This window comes from Marmota monax, unplaced genomic scaffold, assembly GCF_021218885.2.
Source record: "Marmota monax isolate L192 unplaced genomic scaffold, Marmota_monax_Labrador192_F-V1.1 WCK01_AAM20220418_F8-fsc00056, whole genome shotgun sequence".
Lineage (NCBI taxonomy): Eukaryota > Metazoa > Chordata > Mammalia > Rodentia > Sciuridae > Marmota > Marmota monax.
Window position 1 is genome coordinate 2,406,830 of NW_026695212.1, and position 21,196 is coordinate 2,428,025.

Consider the following 21,196-nt stretch of genomic DNA (forward strand, 5'->3'; position numbering starts at 1 on the left):
TTTGGGGGGCATGGAAACTTCAATTTTAGTTACTAGTCAAATTTAAGAATTATAAATCCTATGGAAAATTTTTTGGAATTGTGTATCTCTATTGTGATATCTATTCATTTTTGGAAGAAATAGCCTTATTAAAGGTTTCTAAATGTATAGTATTTTGGTATTCTCTTGATTTGATAGGGATCTAACTTTCTAATTTAGTCATATTTTATTCAGATAAGTGAGACTAGTTCTATAAAATCATTGATAGGTGAATTACTTTCAACTCACTAACTTAATAAGCACTTCAGAAAATAGCTAATGAATATTTGTGGACATTTACTTTTAAGACTACTAGACAAAATTACATATTTTGACAGAAAAGTCAAAACATTAGAAAAAATGTGTTGTTTCTTAGTTATTTTAGTAAAAAGAACTTAAGATTTATTTGTAGTGTAAATTATGTGAATTGTATAAGATTAGTGAGACCTTACTTTAAAAAAATAGAAAAGCCTTTAAATTACAACTCCAATTTTTGTTTGTTTTACTTTGTTTTTGCAAGAGGAGGAGTTTTCTGTTTGCAGTTTATAAATATTTTAGATTGAATTGAAAGAAAATTTTTTTTGTGTGTTAAGCTGCAGCTTTTAAAATTGAGGTTTTCAACTGATGTATTTAGGTTTTGAAGTAATCTTTAACAATTCTTTGATAGAAATTTTAGTTTGATTTTATTTTTTTACAGTACTTGTAGATTCACAGCAAAAAAAATTGAGCAGAAAGCACAGAAATTTCCCACATACCTCTACTTCTACACATATGTGACTTTCCCCATTATTAGCATGCTCCACTAAATTGGTGCAGTTGTTACAATTGATGAACCTACATTGATGAATCATTTTTACCTGAAGTGCATAGTTCACGATAAGCTTTACTCTTGGGGATATACACTGTAAGGACTTGGACAGATTTATGATGACATTTATTTGCTGTTATAGTATCATTCAGACTAGTTACACTACCCTAAAACTCCTCTGTGATCCACCTATTTATCTCTCCATCCCCTTTAACTCCTTGGTAACCACTGATTTTATTTCTTACTGTCTTCATTGTTTTGCCTTTCTTAGAATGTCATATGTAATTGTATAGTATGTGCTCTTTTTAGACTGCCTTCTTTCACTTAATAACATGTATTTGAGCTGCTTCCATTTTTTTTTTATGGCTTGATAGCTCATTTCTTTTCAGTGCTGAATAAATAATCTATTGTCTAGGTGTACAACAGTTTGTTTATTCATTCACCTATTGAAGCACATCTTGGTTGCTTTAAGTTTGAATAATTATGAATAATGCTGCTGTAGACATCCATGTGCAGGTGTTTGTGTGGACCTAAATCTTCACCTCCTTAGGGTAAATACCAAGGAGCATGATTATTTGATTATATTGGGAGAGTATGTTTACTTTTATAAGAAAATACCAAACTTTCTTCCAAAATGGATGTGCCGTTTTACATTCCCACCAGCACTGAATGAAAGCTCCTGCTGTTCCATGGCTTTGCCAGCATTTGATAATGTCAGTGTTCTGGATTTTGGCCATTCTGAGAAGTATGTAGTGGTATCTTCTTGTTTTTATTTGCATTTCTCCGATGACATGATATAGAATGTCTTTTCTTCTTTGGAGACGTCTGTTGAGTTCTTGACCCATTTTTTTATATTGTTTGTTATTATTGAGTTTTAAGAATTCTTTGTATATTTTGGATAACAGTGCTTTACCAGATACATTTTGCAAATACTTTCTAACAGTCTGTGGTTTCTGTTTTGATTCTCTTGACAATGTCTTTTGCAGAGTGAAAATTTTAAATTTGAATGCAGTCCAGCTTATCAGTTCTTTCATGCCTTTGGTGTTATAGCTAAAAAGTCATTGCTCATCCCTGGACCATCTAGATTTTCTCTTATCTCCTAGAAGTTTTAAGTTTTAGGTTTTACATTTAGGTCTGTGATCCATTTGTTAGAGCAGTGATGAAAAGAGACATCCTTGCCTTGATCCTGATGGTAGTTGGAATGCTGTGTATATCTCATAGTTAAGTATAGTGTTAGCTATAGGTTTTATTGTTTTTGGTTTCATTTGTGAAGTTGAGGAATTTCCTTCTGTTTCTTGGTTACTGAGAGTTTTTAAAATGTCTCTCTGCATCTACTGATGTGATCTTGTGATTTTTTTTTTTCTTCTTTGGTCTTTTGAGGCGATGAATTACATTAGTTGATTTTTGACTAAACCCTACATACATGAAATACATGCCACTTGGTCTGGTGTATTATTCTTTTTATACATTGTCGGTACCAGGGATTGAATCCAGGCACTTACTCCCGAGCCACATCCCTTTTATTTATTTATTTTTTTTAATTTTGAGACAGTTTCACTAACCTGCTCTAGCATTGTTTAGGCCACGCTAGATTGCAGCAGCTGCTTTTCAACTGTGATCCTCCTGTCTCAGCCTTCTGAGCCACTGGGATTATAGCCAGTGTGCCAGGCTACACTCTTGAATTATTTAAATTTTTTTTTTCTTTTGGTAGTTGTAAATGGACAGAATGCCTTTTTTTATTTGTTTATTTTTATGTGGTGCTGAGGATCAAATCTAGGGCCTCACGCATGCTGGGCAAGTCCTCTGCTGCTGAGCTATAACCCCAGCCCTATGCTCTTGAATTTGATTTACTGTTGTAGAAGATTTTGTAGAGATGTTTATCTGTAGTTTTCTTATAATGTCTGTCTGGTTTTGCTATTAGGGTAATGCTGGCCTCATAGAGAATGAGTTAAATAAATATTCCTTCTCCTATCTTCTGAAAGATTATAGAAAATTGATATACATTCTTAAATTTTTGGTAGATTTCACCATTGAACCCATCTGAGCACAGTGTTTTGGAAGATTATTAATTACTGATTTAAATTCTTTAATAGATTTAAGCCTATTCAGATGTTCATTTTTTTTCTGTGAGTTTTGACAGATCATATCTTTCTAGGAATTGGTTAGTTTCATCTTGGTTATCAAATTTGGGGACACAGACTTGTTTCTAGGACTCCTTCTTTTAATGTTCGTGGGATCTATAGTGATGTCCCTTTTCATTTCTGGTATTAGTAATTTATGTCTTTGTCTTAATCTGCCTAAAGCCTTATTAATTTCATTCATCTTTTCAAAGAATCAACTTTTGATTTCATTTATTTTTCTCTATATTTCCTGTTTTGTTACATTGGTTTCTACCTTAATTTTTGTAACTTTTTCCTCTGCTTATATTGCGTTTAATTTGTTCTTTTTCTAGTTTTTCTAGGGTAGAAGCTTATGACTGATTTTAGGTCTTTCTTTTACAATATATACACATTCATTAATAAATTTTTCTCTAAGCATTGCTTTTGATGAATCCCACACATTCTGAAAAGTTGTGTTTTTATTTTTGTTTTGTTCAAAGTGTAAATTTCTCTTGAGATTTCTTCTTTGACCCAAGTATTATTTAGAAGTGTGTTGTTTCATCTCCAACTGTTTGGGATTTTCTAGCTATCTTTGTTTTGATTTCTAGTTTAATTCAGTTGTGATTTGGTAGCAGACCTATTATGATTTGTGTTCTTAAGTTGTGTTTTATGCCCCAGAATGTGGGCCTTCTTGGTGAATGTTCCATGTGAACTTGAGGAAAATGTGTGTTCTGTTGTTGCTGGATAAAGCAACAGTAACCTTTACATCCAGTGTTGTGGAGTTCAACTATGTTCTTACTGCTTTCCTCCTGTCCAGCTCTGTTCATTTCTGAGTTGTTAGGCATATACACATTAAGTATTGTTCTGACTTTTGGACTTATTGATGTGGAATGCCGTGACAGTTTTCCTTGCTCTAAAGTTTGCTGTATTTGAAATTAACACATGCACTTCTGCCGCAATCTGGCTGGGCACAAAATAACCTAGCCGCCACACAGCCTTGTAGGTTCAAACAGCAACCTTTATTCCCGAACTCTCACCGGCCCTCTACACACACTTCCCTGGAACACACTGCCTCCACAGGGCTCCACTCGCGCGCGTCTATTCTCTCAGAACCCCTCAGGAACTCAACAGGAACTCCAAAGTAGCGGGCGCCCGAGGCAGCAGGATCCGCCTTAATCCCAGAGCAGGGTCACCTTTCAACCATTCCCTCTAGCAAAATGCCAGGTGTCATTCCGACTAAACTGGCTCTCAACACACTTCCACTTTCTTGTGATTAGTGTTAGCATTGTACAGCTTTTTTTTTGTATTGGGCATTGAACCCAGGAGCATTTAACCACTAAGCCATATCCCCAGCCCTTTTAAAAATATTTTCTCTAGAGACAAGGTCACACTGAGTTGCTCAGTGCCTTGCTAAGTTGCTGAGGCTGGCTTTGAACTTTTAGTCCTTTTGCCTCAGCCTACTGAGCCTATGGGATTACAGGGTGTGTGTGCCACTGGGCCTCGCTGTACAACTTTTTTCATCTCTTTTCACTTATCTGTTTCTTTGTATTTAAAGTGAGTTTCTTGTAAACAACATATATTTGATTCTTGTTTTTTTGATTGACTCTGATCTTTTAATTAGTGCATTTGACTTAACATTTAATTACTGACAGTTGGATTGATATCTGCTGTAATTGTTACTGTTTTCTATTTGTTGCCCTTGAACTTTGTTCCTATTCTTGTCTTCCACTCCTTCCACTCCTTTTCTGCCTTTGTGATTTCAATTGAGCTTTTTTTTGAAGTTCATTTTTTTCCCTTCATAGCATATCAGACTTCTTTTTATGTAATGCTGTAGTTTGCATTATACATTTATAACTAATGCAAGTCCACTTTCATATAACACTGTACTGCCTCACAGATATAACTCTTAATAAGAAAATAGGCCTGATTTCTCCCTTTCTGCCTTGTTTCATTGCTATCCTTCATTTTATTTATTTATAAAAATATGTAAGTACACATTTATACATATACACACAGACATGCTTAGGCATCCAATCAAATCCATTGTTCCGGTTATTACTCGAACAAACTTATCAGATTAATTGAGAATAAGACAAATGAAGGTTTTATTTTACTTTCACTTATTTCTTTTCTGATTCTTTTCCTTTTTTGATATAGATGCAAATGTTTTACTGGCGTCATTTTCCTTCTCTTTAAAGGACTTCTTTTAATATTTCTTACAAGTCAGGTCTACTAAGCAACAAATTTCCTCAAGTTTTGTTTTTCAGAAAAAGTTTCTGTTATTTCTAACTCTTGTAGGGTCATTTTGCAGGGCATAGAGTTCTGGATTGGTGGCTTATTTTCTCTGAACACCCTAATATTTATTCTACTTAAATACATGGTTTCAGAGGAGTTGATGTCATTCTTTTTATTATAAATATTAACTTATTAATTACATAGTTTAATGGGTTTTGCTGCAACATTTTCATACATATTTCATGCTTTAATTGTATCCATATATGAGAAACAGTATGTGATGCTTATCTTTCTGTGTCTGGTTTATTTTTTTTAACATGATAACCTGCAGTTCCACCCATTTACTTCCAAATGAGCTGTTTTCATTTTTCCTTATAACTGAATAATTAATTGTGTATATATTTATGTCATATTTATCCATTCATTTGCTGATGGGCACCTAGGCTGATTCTGCAACTTGATTAGTACTTTAGTAAAGATAGTATAGATGTATCTCTTTTGACTACTGTATATCATTCTTCATTCCTCCATAGGTAACATGTTTTTTCCTGTGGCTTTTTTACTTGATCTTAGCCAAGAGCCCAAGAAGTGATTCCTGTGGCTTCTTCTAGAATTTTTTTCTTTTTGTGATCAGGGAGTGGATACCGGGGATTGAACTCAGGGGCATTCGGCCACTGAGCCACATCCCTGGCCCTGTTTTGTATTTTACTTAGAGACAGGGTCTCACTGAGTTGCTTAGCACCTTGCCATTCCTGAGGCTGGCTTTGAACTTATGATCCTCCTGCCTCCTGAGCCGCTCAGATTACAGGTGTGTACCACTGTGTCCCGCAGATTTTTTTCATTTATCTTTTGTTTTCTATAGTTTGAAATTATATGCTTAGGTGTTTTTTTGTTTGTTTGTTTTGCTTTTTTGGCATTTATCTCACTTTAGTGTTCTCTGGACTTCCTGGATCTGTGAATTAGTGTTAACGTTAAGTTGGAGAAATTTCAGGCTATGATGTCAAAAGTACTGCTTTTGTCTCTTTCTCTTTCTTCTTCGGGTTATTTTCATTTTGAAAATGTTATACTTTTTGTAGTTGTTTCACAGTTCTTAGATTTTTTTTTTCCCCTCCAGTCTTTGTTTTCCTCCTTTGCTTTTCAGTTTTAGAGTTTTATTAAGATTCCTCAAGCTGGGTCCATTCAAGCCCATCACAGGCACTGTACCATTCCTGATCCAGTGGTTTTGATGATTAGCATTTCTTTTTGTTTCTTTCTTAAAATTTTCTTCTCATGTTGCCCATCTGTTTTTGCACATTGACTACTTTAACTTGTTAATTATAGTTGTTTTAAATTTCTAGTCTAATAATTACAACATCCCTGCCATATGTGAGTCTGGTTTTGATACTTGTTCTGTGTCTTCAATTGTTTTTTTTTTTTTTTCCTTTTAGTCTGTACTTGTAATTTTTTTCTTGATAGCCAGACATAATGAACTGGGTAAAAGGTATTGTAGTACATAAGTCTAGTAATGCGGTGGTAAATTGTATTTGAGGGCAAGAGAGCATTCTGTAGTCCTCTGACTAGGTCTCATATTTCTAGAGCCTGTACCTCTGGATTATTAACTTTACCCCCACCCTGCAAATGGGACTTGATGGCTAGAGTGGTCTTGAATTGAACATTTCCCTTCTCCTGTGTGTTTCTTTTCTCCCAGATCATGTAGCCTCTGCTAAAACCCAGCAGGTTAGGCTCTAATTAACTAGTTTCTCCTGAGGACAGATTTTAGGAACAGAAATGACTGGCATATTTTAAAATTGCCTCTCCTCTCCACCCAATAGAAGTACATGGGGATATTTCTCTGATATCCTTTGTGAGGAACTGGAAAAGCTCCTGGAGGCAGAGCTCATAAAAGTGTGGGCGCCGTATATGATTTTATCCTATTGGAGTATACCTCCCCGTGTTGTTCACAATGAACCACCAGTAGTTTGTCAAGTACAATTCAGGTTTTCCTGTCCTGCACTGGTTCCCTGTGAGGTAGCTGCTCAGAAATAACTAGTTGTGTGTTTTGTTCAGCTAGATAGTGATTCTCTACTTGCCACTTGGGCTCTCCATTTTTGCCAGTACCAGGTTGCCATATAACCTTGCTTATCTTGTGGATATGAGGAGTTGTTGATTATTCACTTTGTTCAACTCTTCTTGTCAGGACTGAGGAGAAATTTGAGAGCTTTTTATATGCCAGGCTGGAAACTCAAGACCTCTGATGAGATTGTAGCACTACCAACACATATTTCTTGTTTTTTAAAAATGCATTTTAATACTAAAGCATACATTTTATATATTTATATTTTCCTCCCCTAATATTTTATTATGAACATTTTTAGACAGAAAATTGAAAGAATTGTGCTGTCAGTACTCATATACCCGTATTACCTAAATTCTGCTGTTGAAAATTTCAGTATTTCTTTTGGATCTTATTTGCACTCTATTTATCCACCCATCATTCATTTTTTTTTTCTTGAAAATGTATTTTCTCCTCCTCTTCATCTTTTTTTTTTTTTTTTGGTATTAGGGATTGAATCCAGAGGCACTCTACCACTGAGCCACATCCCCAGCCCTTTAAAAAAATGTATTATTTTGAGACAGAGTCTCACTAAGTTCCTGAGACTCACTTTGAAATTGAAATCCTCCTGCCTCAGCTTTTCCAGCCCCTGGGATTACAGGTGTATATCACCATGCCTGGCTTAAAAATGTATTTTAAAGTAAGTTGAAGATATTGATATACCTTATCCTTATATACATCATGCATATTATTAACTAGATATTGGGTTTTTTGGGGGAGGGTAAAACTTATATACTCAGGTCTTTAACGTACCATTAGATACATGACAAATGCATAGAGCTGTATAACTTAAATTCCTACAGGTATAGAACATTACCTTCACCTCTAAAACTTCCTTGAGTCCAATCAGTTCTCTATTGATTTTTTTTTTTATCCATAGATTAGTTTTGGTACTTTATATCTCATACTTTATCTCTACCTCTACTATTCCCAAAGCAGCATGTTTTCAGAGCATGGTACATAGAATATGTTCCATAAACTGTTGTTGAGCAGGCTGTGGCTAGAAGTTTTTCTTATAATTTTTGTTACAGAGATCCCAAACTTGGGATACAATTCCAATGTGAAATTAGAGGTTGAGTAAAAAGATAAGTACTTTCATTTATAATCTGGTATCAGTTTTCCCCAAGGGCATCTTCATTTTTATGGTGAACAACATATGAGACTTTGAGATGATCATGAGGTTGAAAGAGACCATAATGTCGTCCCCCCCATTTTTTAAAATATATTTTTTTAAAGAGAGGAAGTGGGAGAGAGAGAGAGAGAGAGAGAGAGAGAGAGAGAGAGAGAGAGAGAGAGAGAGAGAGAGAGAGAATTTTTTAATATTTATTTTTCAGTTTTCGGTGGACACACCATCTTTATTTTTATGTGGTGCTGAGGATCGAGTCCCGTGCATGTGCATGCCAGGCGAGCGTGTTACCGCTTAAGCCACATCCCCAGCCCCCCCCATTTTTATTGGTATAGTATAGATGTACATAATGATGGGATTTATCATTATATATTCATACATGCATACAGTATAACAATATAATTTGGCCAATATCACTCTCTAGCTCTTCCCTCATCCTTTCCACCTCCCACCCTTTGGTTCTTTTCCTCTACTGATCTCTCTTTGATTTTCATGAGATCTGCCGCCCCATCCCCCTTTGTTTTTCTTCTCTAGCATCCACATAATGACAGAAAACACATGACCCTTGACCTTTAGGATTTGACTTATTTCACTTAACATAATGGTCTCTGGTTCCATCCATTTTCCTGCAGATGACATAATTTCATTTTTCTTTACGGATGAATAGAACTCTATTGTGTATATCACATTTTCTTTATTCATTCATCTGTTGATGGATACCTAGGTTCCATAGTTTTGAATTGTGCTGCTATAAACATGGGTGTGCATGTATCTCTATAGTATGATGACTTTAATTCTTTAAGATAAATACTTAAGAGCCGAATAGCCAGTTCATGTGGTGGTTCTGTGCCTAGTCTTTTGAGCAACCTCCATACTGATTTCCATAGTGGTTCTACTGATTTACACTCCCACCAAAAGTTCCTTTTCTTCACATCCTCTCCAGCATTTATTATTGGTTGTATTCTTTTTAAACAAAAATGTTTATTTTTTAGTTGTAGTTGGACACAATACATTTATTTTATTTATTTATTTTTATGTGGGGCTGAGGATTGAACCCAGGGCCTCACATGTGCTAGGCAAGCGTTCTACCGCTGAGCCACAATCCCAGCCCTCGGTTGTATTCTTGATGACTAATATTGCTATTGGTGTGAGATGAAATCTCAGGGTAGTTTGATTTACATTTCTCTAAATGTTAATGATGTTGAACGTTTATTTTTATGTATTTATTGGTCATTTGTATTTCTTCTTTTGAAAAGTGTTAATTCATTTGCCCTATTATTAATTAGGTCATTTACTTATTTGGTGTAAAGTTTTTTGAGTTCTTTATATATTCTAGATATTAATCCTCCATCAGAAAAATAGCAAAGTTTTTTTTTTTTCCATTTTGTGGGTTTTCTCTTCATATTCCTAATTGTTTCCTTTGTTGTGCAGAAGCTTTTTAATTTGATGCCATCCCATTTATTTACTTTTGGCATTATTTCCTGAGCTTTAGCTGAAAAACTAAAGCTTAAACCAGAGACTGATGAAAAACTAGAAGACCTGTAGAATATGAGAAGTGGAGAGCTTTTGAGTTCTTCCTATCACTGTTAATCAATTTTCATTGCTGTAACCAAAATACCTGACAAGAACTACATAGAGGAAGAAATTTATTTTGGCTTATGGTTTCAGAGTTTTAGTCCATGGTTGGCTGACTCCATTGCTCTGGGTTCAGGGTGAGGCAGAACATCATGGCGGAAGGGTGCATCAGAGGAGGACTGTCTGTTCATGGATGGCCTGGAAGCCGAGGGGGGGGCGGCTGTAGGGGATGGTGCACCCTCATAGGGTCACTCCAGTGACCCACCTCCTCCATCCATGTCCTATCTGCCTACAGTTAATCACCCATTCACACTGAGGTGGACCAATCAGATTACAGGTTACAGCTCACATAATCTAATCATTTTACCTCTGAATATTCCTCCATTAATACAGGAGCTTTGGGGAGACACCTCATGCAAACTATAACACTCTCCTTCCTTTTTCTTTCACTCATTATCCTTTTCTAGATTTAGACCTCTATAATCCAGATAGATAGATGGTATTACATTGAAAGGTTATTCATGAGTAAAACAAGGATGATCAAGCGTTTACTTTAGGCGAGTTTTATAGTAGACAATAGATAATTTTTGTCTGATTTGCTAAGTACACATCAAATAAACTGAGCTTGTCTTGTAGAATGAACATGTCTTTAATAAAGCCATGAAACAATTGGAAAATTTTCAGAGAACAAATGGGCAAAATGCTGTGTTGAAAAAGAATGTCCTGCCTTGTTCACCCTGTCCATATTTAGATCAGTCTAGCTGATGGCGAAATGCAGAAGTGTTTGCAACACAGGTGCAGTGTTCTGCAGCTGTTGGAAACATTCCCTCTCAGCCTCTCACTACTCCCCCTACCTTCTTTATATATAATTATGTTCTACTTAAACCATTAATACTAGAGATGAGATTTAAGAATTTGAATATCTCTTTGCAAAAAGATATAACCTAGAGAGCAAGGAGCTGAATTTAACTGCCTAGATGACTTGAATTTTCCTAAGATTAAAACCTAGCTAGCCCTAAGTTCATAGAACTTTAGAATTTAAGAGGTTGCCTTTGGAAGCCCATGTTGCTAGAATTGCTGCTGTCTAGAATTTGAAGGCAGGGCTTGCTTATATTTATTCATTTCTTGATCTCCTGCAGCTAGCATGATTGGCACTTAGTAGGCACTTGATGTTTGTGAATCTTTTATGTTGCAAGATGAAGCCAAATGAAAATGTTTAGATATAGTATATCTAAACCAGATACTATATCTAAACTAGAAATTATGGTTATTTTAAGTGGATGCCATGTGTTAAGTTCCAAAGCAGCCCTATGAACAGAGTGCTGTTGCTGCAGAGAGAAGGGGAGTGAGTAATTCTGCTCATGGCAGACATAGGACACTTTATATTATGTATATTTTCCTAGGCTGCAAAAGAAAGCTTTTTTCAGAGATAAGTTTTTTCTCATCTAGGAGCCAACAGCATATTCTTCAACCCTCTTATCCACATTTTTGTCCTTTTTGATGCATTATGTTATAAGGAGATTAAATTAATGATTTCCTATCTGAACATTCTTGATAGTGCTTTCCTTAAATCAAACAGAATAAGTATTTTCTGTGGTTATTTCTATAATGAAAAGAATGTAGATTTTGTACTCGGGTTTAAATTTGGTCTTGTTGAATTCCAGCTGCATGTACCTAAAGGAAACAACCTAATCTTACATTTCATTGTCTCTGTTCACAAAAATGGGATTACTCCCTGCTCTAAAACAGTGGTAATGTGAGGATGAAATGATTATATGACAGCAGTATTATTCCTGGCACATACTAAGAGCTCAGTAAATGTAATTTCCATTTTATTCAAGGAGAAGATTGTACAAGTGTTCAGAACTATAGTACCTTTTTGACATTGGTGAAGTGTTACTCAGTGAGGCTCAGTGTGCCTTCAAGCTTCTATTTGTTCAGTATATACTTAGTACCCAGTATACAAGCATTGAGATAAGAAGAGATTTTAAATTAAAAGATAGTAAAGATACTGAGAACAAATTTACAGGGATTCTGAGAAGAGGGAAGTTAAAATAAGTTACAGTAGTTTGATATCCTTCCTGATTGGAGCATAGCTGCTGCCTTGTTCCTCAAGACAGGAGAAATAAAATAGAAACTGTTCAGGTATGAAGAAGAGCTGAGAGATCAAAGGCCTAGAGTCTTCCTGGGAAAATATTTTTTGTTCTAGAAAAGCTGGAAGAATCCTGAATGTACTATTACCTGTTTTTCTGGGTCCATAAATAGCAGATCCTTTATGTTTTCAATGCTTAGGACGCTGAAGCCAGAGAGTGAGCTGCCCCTTATTGCATGTGTCTTTTAAAGCATGAGCCAGGTAACACATACTCCTAGTTCTCTGAGGTGTTTCTCTTAAAGTACAAAGCCCTTCAGATTCTGTACTGACTTATTTCCTTAATCTTATTGATTGGACTTCATTTTTCTTATCTCATCTACTCTATCCAGCCATACTGGTTTCCTTCCATTTCCAGGAGTAATGTGGTTTGAAATGTTACCACCTCATAACCTTTAAGACTTGGCTATTTTTTCTATCTATAAGCATCAAACTTTATATATCCACATGGCTTATTTCCTCTGGTTTCTATTCAAATGCAATCTTAATAAGCTTCCTCTGAATGTCTTGTATAAAATTGCTTCCCCCTATCATATCAAGCACTATTCCTTCTGTTTTCCTTCCAAAGAACTTAGAATCATCTGACATATATGTATTTTTAAAATGATTTGTTCATTGTCTCTTCAGATCCTATTGGGACAAAGTTCCATGAGGGCAGGGATTTAAAAAATCTTTTTTTTAGTTGTATGTGAATTCAATGCCTTTATTTGTTTTTATGTGGTGCTAGGATTGAACCTGGTGCCTCACACTTGTGAGGCAAGTGCTCTACCACTGAGCTACAACTCCAGCCTGGGATTTTTTTTTTTTTTTAAGTGCCAAATTTCCATTGTCTAACTCGAAGTTCTCAATAAAAATTTGTTAAATGGATACACTGTTATCCCCTGAGCTATTAAGAAGAACTTTTATAAAGTCTCTGACTTTTCTGGCACTGTGAAACCAAAACAGAGCCTTTTCGAGAGATCATTTATTTAATTGGTTAATATAAGCATGTACTTTGAAGTATATCGACCTATAGTTGAGTTTATAATTTGTTCCTGTTTATCTGGGAATTCATAGTGATTGATATATTTGATTTCAGCTTAAAAGAATGGAATAAAGTTTGCAGTTAATGAAAGGATCAGTAAAACTGGTAATGTTTTTGAAATTGGTGGGAAAGGGTTGGAAAAGGAGAAACTAGTACGTGTCTAATAAATATCACAAGAATTAGTTCCTTTGGCAAAATGTGATGGGAAGTCATTAGAAGATTTTGAGGGATCTAATTAAACAAACATTTGAGGAATTTGATTTTTAGTCATTAGGATAGATTTAATAAAAAGAGAAGTCAGAATATTACAGACATGTACAAAGATTATGGACATAAATTGTTTGGTGCATTTGAGGTTTGAAATAATCTGAACAAAAACATTGAAGAAGAAATGGCCAAATGAGGAGAAATTGAGGAAAAGCAATAATGAAAAGCTGATGGAGTTGTATGGTATAAAGGAAGACAGCAGGTTTAAAAAAGTTGTTCCTTTAGAGGGTTAGAAGAGTAAATTTTGAAGTATACCATCTTGGCATTACTATTATTTTAGAATATGGGATAAGATATATAATTCATTCTTGGGTCTTCCTAGAAAAGAAACATAATAAATGATGTGGCAAAGTTTTGCTGCTGGCTGCTTTTGAAATAAGTTTTCTTTTCTATAGTTGCCTAATTGGGAACTGGTGTTAGGTTTTCTTACTAGGGGTAACAATGTGTGTTATTTCCGTTAAAGACTCTGTAATTTGGATAAGATATTGGTGTGTTTTTAGAAATACAGAAATGGTTTGGAGGAAAAAAGGTTAGATATATCAAGATACTTCTTGCAAAAATTTGAGGGGTTTTAGAGTTTCTGCTTTTTTGGATAGTTTCCTTCTGAAACTTAAGGCTATGTTTTACTTCTACCATTGTTAATTTAATAAATTTGTCTGTTAATTTAATAGGTGACAATATGGGGAAACAAGTTGCATAGGGAAGAAAGTATCCTCTTGGCTTTTTAGATATGTTATGCAAAATTGTTGTTCTTGTTAGCTTTCTCTGTGTTATCCCACCCTGTACCTTCTTACTTGCTCAGAACTTACCCTCTTCTAGCTTCTTGTCAAATACATTTTTTGCTTTGGTGTTAGCACACAAAGTACCCAGGTAGCACCATCAGCATTTTTCAGGCACTAACTCTATGTCCAGTACTGTCTTGGCTTTAGTCATATAAAGGTGGATGAAATGTGGTTCTGTTGTGAGAAACTCACAGTGGAGCAGTCTGGTGGTAGAACATTCTTATTTATTGATATGCTTTCATAGTGATACTTGTATAAAATGAAAAAATAATGCTATCATTTTTATTTAGAACTGCATGCATTTTCCTATACAGAATAAATTTATGTTAAGTAGATTGACAAGGTATTATTTTTGGTAGTATGGAATTAACTATAGCTTTATTTCAAACTGTTGAAATTTTACATAAAAATGTTATTAAAAAGTATTTCAATCCATGTGTTTTGATTTTTAATTTTTAATCTCTAAGTTACATTCTTTCTACTCCCCTTTTAAGTTCTTTTGATTATCTATTTTCCCAAAATTTTTCTTCCATGGTATTAAAGTCGTTTTGTTGTATGGGAAAATGTTGTCCAAAAATCTATTAGCAAAATAAAATCTCTTGTGATGATAACAGGATACGTTTTTTTTTTCTCTCTTGCTTTTTTATTGTACCTTGTTAAACTGTTCTCTCAGATGAACTTTCTTAGAATCAGGCAGTTCCTGGTTCCTATGGGACTTCCTGTTTTCTCAAATAAAAATAGAAAAGCATCTCAGAAAGGAAACCTGGTCAGTGTGAACTACTTTGTAAGATCAGCTAGTTTTAGTTGTGACCTAGATTATATAGATATATAATCTATAACATATATAAAAGTTTTCAACTGACAAATTTGAATATTTTTGCATATACTATAAAGAGAGATGATAGAAGGTTCTGAATAATCTTGAGATGCCATATATGTTCAACCATTACTTATTTATTATGGGGGGAAAGGATAGGAAGATTGTATGGAAAATATGAAATCCTTTCATTATAATTTAATATTTTATTGGAAATTCTTAGTTGTTTAACAGCGAGACCTAATTCTTAGCTACTTTGATCAGTATATTTTTTTCTTTCTACTTTTCCATATGTTAGCAAAGATGAGGAAGATGTTCTTTAGAAGTTGGAATTCTAAATATTTAAAACTTAAAGCATCTTGTAGTTAAGTAGTAAACTACTTAACTACTTGTAGTCTACATTTTGAAGAGAAATCAAGTTAAGGTGCAAGCATGATACAGTCATTAACAGTAATAATGGGTAGTATGCATTAGTATATATTAAGTGCTTGACACTATACTAGGCATTTTATGGATTATCTTAATACTGACAACAATTAGGTAAAGTAGATGGATCATTGTTATCCCTCTTATATAAAAGAAGAAATATAGCTTAGAGTGGCTAAGTAGATATTAGTTTAAAGGGATGTTGTAAAAAGTAGTAAAGCTGGTACTTGCATTCAGTGCCTGACACAAAAACACTTTCAATGATTATGAGAAAATTGTGAATTCAGAGTGAGAATGGTCATTAGAGTATGTCTGAAAAAATCACTTCCCTTTCATTATCATCAGTTTGCATATTTACATTTGGTTTTAGTAAAGAATATACTGGCATTTCAGTGGGCTTGTTTAGGGGGGTTTAAATTCTTAAGTGATGCTAATAGTTCTTTTTTTTTTTCTTTTCCTTGATAGTAAAAAACCCCTTTGATGAAACATTTGGAAAAATACAAGTAAGTAAAAGACCATAATACTGATACTTTGTATTATGTTTTATGATGAAAGTATTAAAATGACAACTTTAAAAATAATAATTTTTAAGTTTCTTTTAGTCTCAAAAAAATACATTTTCTTATTCCGAGTATTCCTTAACTACAATGTGATTAAATTTGACACATATTTTCTCCTAAGGATTGAACTGTTTATCATTTTGAAGCCAACTGCTAAGTAAAATGGAAGTAACATGTTTTCTATGGATCTGGGTCTTACACTTAAGTATTAATGTATTAAAGTATTAAGTTTTAAAAGTGTGTCTTTGTCTTATTGTTGGATGCCTTAGCAGTTTTTGTCCTCTTTGTCTTCATCTTGTCTCTGAATCTTTCACATCATAAATTGGCATGCCTAGCCAGTAAAGGATTTAAAAAGAGTTCATTTCAAAGAATGCTATAATAAATTTTTTTGCTACGATAATTTTAACCTAGATTTTATTTACATAAAAACATTTTTCACTTACCATTATTATAGGTACTTTGAAGGTTAAGATGTTTAATCTTTTATATATGTACGTGTGTTTAATATATATATACACATATGCATTCATATATACAATAATGCACACCTTGTTAATTTTTTATTATAGCAACTGACAGTTACATAGACTATATAGAAATGTTTGTTTTCGTACTTGAATGGAAGAATGTTTAATAAAGAAGTAATCAGACTCACAAAATATTAAATTGTTAAGAGTGAACCTTTGAAATAATTATGTTCAATAATATTCTATTGTGATGACATTTAAAATAAAGTTGACTTTATCAGTTGCAGTATTGAGTTTAGCAATATGACAATATCAAAATTTAAGGTTAGTACAATATACTCACTGAACTTTGGGAATACAGGACTATATCCTTCTGTGTAATTTTCCCCTTGGGGTAAACTGAAGTTCTGAGCCTCTGAATGATAGTAATAATTATAATGAAGATAATGGCAGTTCACTTATATGGCAGTTCACTTACACTAGTGTTTATTCTTTGCCAGGCACCATGCTAGGTGTTTCAAGTCCATTATCATTTAATCAAAGGGTTGATAATAGTTAAAAATGTCATTGAAGAGAAAATGGTTGAGGATAGAGGAGAGAAATATTTAAAGGTTGACCGTATATGAGAAAAATTTTGGTAGGGTTACCCTACAGGTTTTTCAACCTCATGAGTTAAATGTTTGCTTTAGGAAATGATATATATAGAAAAACAGTAATCTGAACCTAACTAAAAACAAACAATTAGAAGGTAGCAAGTTTAAATTATAAAATTATTTTTGTTTAATTAAAGTTACTTGAAAGCTTTTTTGTATTATTAGGTCTTCAGTTTGTAGGGGAGATAAAGGAAGCTAGTAGTTAGACATTTCAGACTGAAATGTTAGGAGGCAGTCTGAAAAACAGAGAAGAGAAGAGTGTAATAAAACTATAAACCAATAAGAATGTAACTTTAAAAATTTTATTTGTATACTTTTCAAATTTTCTGCTACTTTAGCGTATCTGCTACTAAAACTAATTGAATCAAAGCCTTTCTATTTTTTTTCAAAATAATTATGTTCAATAACATTCTATTGTGATGACATTTAAAATAAAGTTGAGGGGCTGGGGATGTGGCTCAAGCGGTAGCGCGCTCGCCTGGCATGCGTGCGGCCCGGGTTCGATCCTCAGCAACACATACAAACCAAGATGTTGTGTCCGCCAAATACTAAAAAAAATAAAATAAATATTAAAAATTAAAAAATAAATAAAATAAAATAAAGTTGATTTAATCAGTTGCAGTATTGAGTTTAGCAATATGACAATATCAAAATTTAACGTTAGTACAATATACTCACTGAACTTTGGGAATACAAGACTGTTTCCTTCTTTATAAATAAATATAAAATATTTATATATTTTATACTTAATAACATATATCATGGCAATCTTACTTAATTGGTCATTTGGATAGCACTTTAGGCCCTGTAATATATAGACATCCCTTTGAATGAGTTTACATCAGAAAAATGATTTTTGGGGAAAAAAATGATAGTTGAGCTTTCTGAGTGCTTGAATTCTTTGAGAATATAACGGTATTTTTGGAATCCAGTTGGTTTTGTTATTAACAGCTATCTAGGTAAAAGAAATATCTGTGATTCAGAAGATAAAGTTTATTATCAAGTCTTTTGTGTTTATTAAAGACATAATCACAGAGGACAGGTACCAGATATTTAAATTTTGTTTTTGAAAGGAGGATAAGGATGGGTATGATCAAAAGATAGAATAAAAGGGAAATCAGTCTCTTCTTCAGATGAGAAACACTTCAGAACTTTCATTTGCCTTAACTCCATAACTTAATTACACACACCTTGGTTTTATATATCAAGTCCGTAAATTACACTATGATTGGAACTTCTGCTCATTCTGTTGAACATTTGTACTGAAAATCCTTTGCAATTTACTGTATCACAAATGCATAGCTTTCAGAATCTTGGGTTGCAGCTCCTACTTTTACTTTTTATGTCTGATTTTTGCAGTTTGCATTTTTAATCCTAAGTGAAGTTAACGATTGGTTTGATAAGAATCTTGTTGATATAGAGTTGAGGGGAAGAAAAGGTAAAAGGTTTGAAAGACAAGTAGTCAACTGAAGGAATATTTGTGTCAGTCAAACAACATAAAACCAGGACTTTGGTGGTAGGATCATGGAACCTTTGATGAGTTTTTCCTCTTTCTAATGTCACTGAAAAACAAAACGAAATATTGACAAAAACATGTTACTTAGCCAGGTGCAGTGGCACACACCTATAATCCCAAGGACTTGGGAGTCTGAGGCAGGAGGATTGTGAGTTCAAATCCAGCCTCAGCAACTTAGCAAGCCCCTAAGCAACTCAGGGAGACCCTGTCTCTAATAAAATATAAAAAAGAGCTGGGGATGTGGCTCAGTGGTTTAGTGCTCCTGGATTGAACCCTTGGTACCGAAAAACTCCACTAAAACATGTTACCCACAGTGTGCAGACTTAGTTTCTTCTTTTTCTGAATATAAAGCATGAAAACAAATGGATAGATAAGGTTGCATGTCATTAGACACATAGATGTTACTTTCCCTTTTATATCATATCTGAATTTGCTCCAGAGGAAAGAAAATAATAAAGACAAGTCTCCTGATGAATCAGTAATTCATTTTAGATAGTGTGATAAGCAATGACCCCCCCCCCCCTCCTAACTTACCCTTCTTCATTGCTTATATTGGTCTGTCTTCTTGCAGTTGCTCTTAGATTGGGGATATCAGGGTTTTCGAATACTTGGCAGAGAGCTTAGACTATGCCATTACAATAGTTCCCTGTCTGGACTCCTCTCATCCTATACTTTCGTGTCTGAGTAATATCCCTGATATACATAAGTCTGGTTTACTTTCCTCCTAAATTTTCAGATTCTTTGTTTTAGTATCCAGCACTCTGTGGCAATTAATTCCAAACTACTTTTCTAGTAGTTTACTGAGTCAGACTAAGTTACTTGTTACATAAGAAATTTAACAATTGTTTTGTGCCATCATGCCTTTGTTCATGCTCTGCGTTCTGCCAAGGGATGCTGGTCAATTCTATTCTTCCAGTGAAACCTCAAATACTCTGCTCCACAAATAGGTCTTCCCTTACCCCTCCCTCTTATATATTTGCATTTTAGTTTGCAACTGTAATGTAATGCTGTGTATGTTTTTTGAACAGGAATCATCTTATTCTTTTGGTCTCTTACTTTGCTGACAGAACAGTTCTTGACTCCTACTTCTTCATTGAACATTTGTTTCAGTTTAATGGTTCATAAGTTTATACAGGGCCACCTTGGAAGCCTATGAGAGGATGAGGTCAGAGTGCTTAATATTTCTTCCCTTTGTTTTGTGTGGTTGAGGCAGATCAAAACAAAATAAAGGAAAGCCTTGATGTAAAACAATTCGTGAGAATGGTATCCATAGCTTAGAGAGGGATAGAAAGCTTTTCTTAGGTGGATGGGTGAGTTTACTAAGATTACAAAATCTTGTTAGCACCAGTCACAGTGCCAACTTCTTGATCATCCTCAAGAAAGTAAAATCTTTAAAGTGATAACTTAGATTTGTAAAGTAGGGTTCCTTAAAATATGGTGGCCGTGATTTAAATATAAATTTGTCTTTCAGTGAATGCAGAACCCATGATTTTAAATTTCCTGTTTTTCTTTTGGAATAACAATATACTTTTTTCTTGGGATTTGATATTTCATAATAACTTCTTTTAATTTTAGGAAAGTGAAAAGAATCTTATGATGAGCACATTATACAAGCTACATGATCGATTGGCACAGCTTGCAGGTAATTGTTTAGCATTCATAGTCTCTAAAGATGTTTGTAAAGATTAATTTGCCTATCTAGTGTGTTGTATCAGTGGAAATTGTCTTTCCAAAGCGCATTGTCCTATTTGTGGAATATTTTTCATTAGAAATTTTTATTACCTATGCATAGTACATTTTTCAATTTATGTAAATTTGTTTAGTCAAGGCCTTTTCTCTCTCTGCCATGAATTATAATACATATGTATATTGTATATAATTTTAAAGTCAACCTAATTTCTTAATTGCATTAATAGAAAAAAATTCTGGAATTTTAAATATTGGTTGAATTGGGTAAGTAATGAATTAATTAAAATCTTGGATTAAATATAAAAATGCAGATTTTCTTTTGGTGGTTATATAGGTGTCATTCCTTTGGACAAAGTAAACATATTCTAGAATATTTTTTCCTGGTTCATTGAATTTTCCGCATATGCTGCTGTTAAAAAGTTTTTGAACACTCTTGAGTTATCAACATGTCTACAATTAGAATAAATTGTTGCTTAAAACATATTCTAGAATATTTTTCCCGATTCATTGAATTTTCCGCATATCCTGCTCTTAGTTAAAAGTTTTGAACACTCTGAGTTATCAACATATCTACAATTAGAATAAATTGTTGCTTATGAATTAGTATCCCATCTGCATAATGCAAAGTACCTCTATTTTTCCCTAGCCCCCCACCTATTGTGAATTAGCATCCTCACCAGAGAAAACATTCTGCCTTTGGTTTTTGGAGATTGGCTTATTTCACTTAGCATTAGTATCAAGTAGCTATTAGTATCAGGTAGCTATAGTAGCAATATCTGTTTATTATCTTTCACTTTTTAAAAAATTATTCTTTTACATATAACCTGAAAGAAGAGACTTTGGATTTCCTTCTTATAATTAGTTGTAAGAAAATAATGTTTTTTAGTTCAGGT

At 33.9% G+C, this 21,196-nt stretch overlaps 1 protein-coding gene across 1 annotated transcript in view; it reads left to right on the forward strand.

Moving 5' to 3' along the window:
* Lemd3 (LEM domain containing 3) overlaps window positions 1-21,196 on the forward strand; it is a 65,605-nt gene that overhangs the window by 21,381 nt on the left and 23,028 nt on the right. Inside the window, exons 2-3 of the mRNA XM_046430706.2 lie at window positions 15,884-15,921; window positions 20,190-20,256. Of these exons, the coding sequence (XP_046286662.1) occupies window positions 15,884-15,921; window positions 20,190-20,256 (105 nt within the window). The remainder of the gene's footprint in view (window positions 1-15,883; window positions 15,922-20,189; window positions 20,257-21,196) is intronic.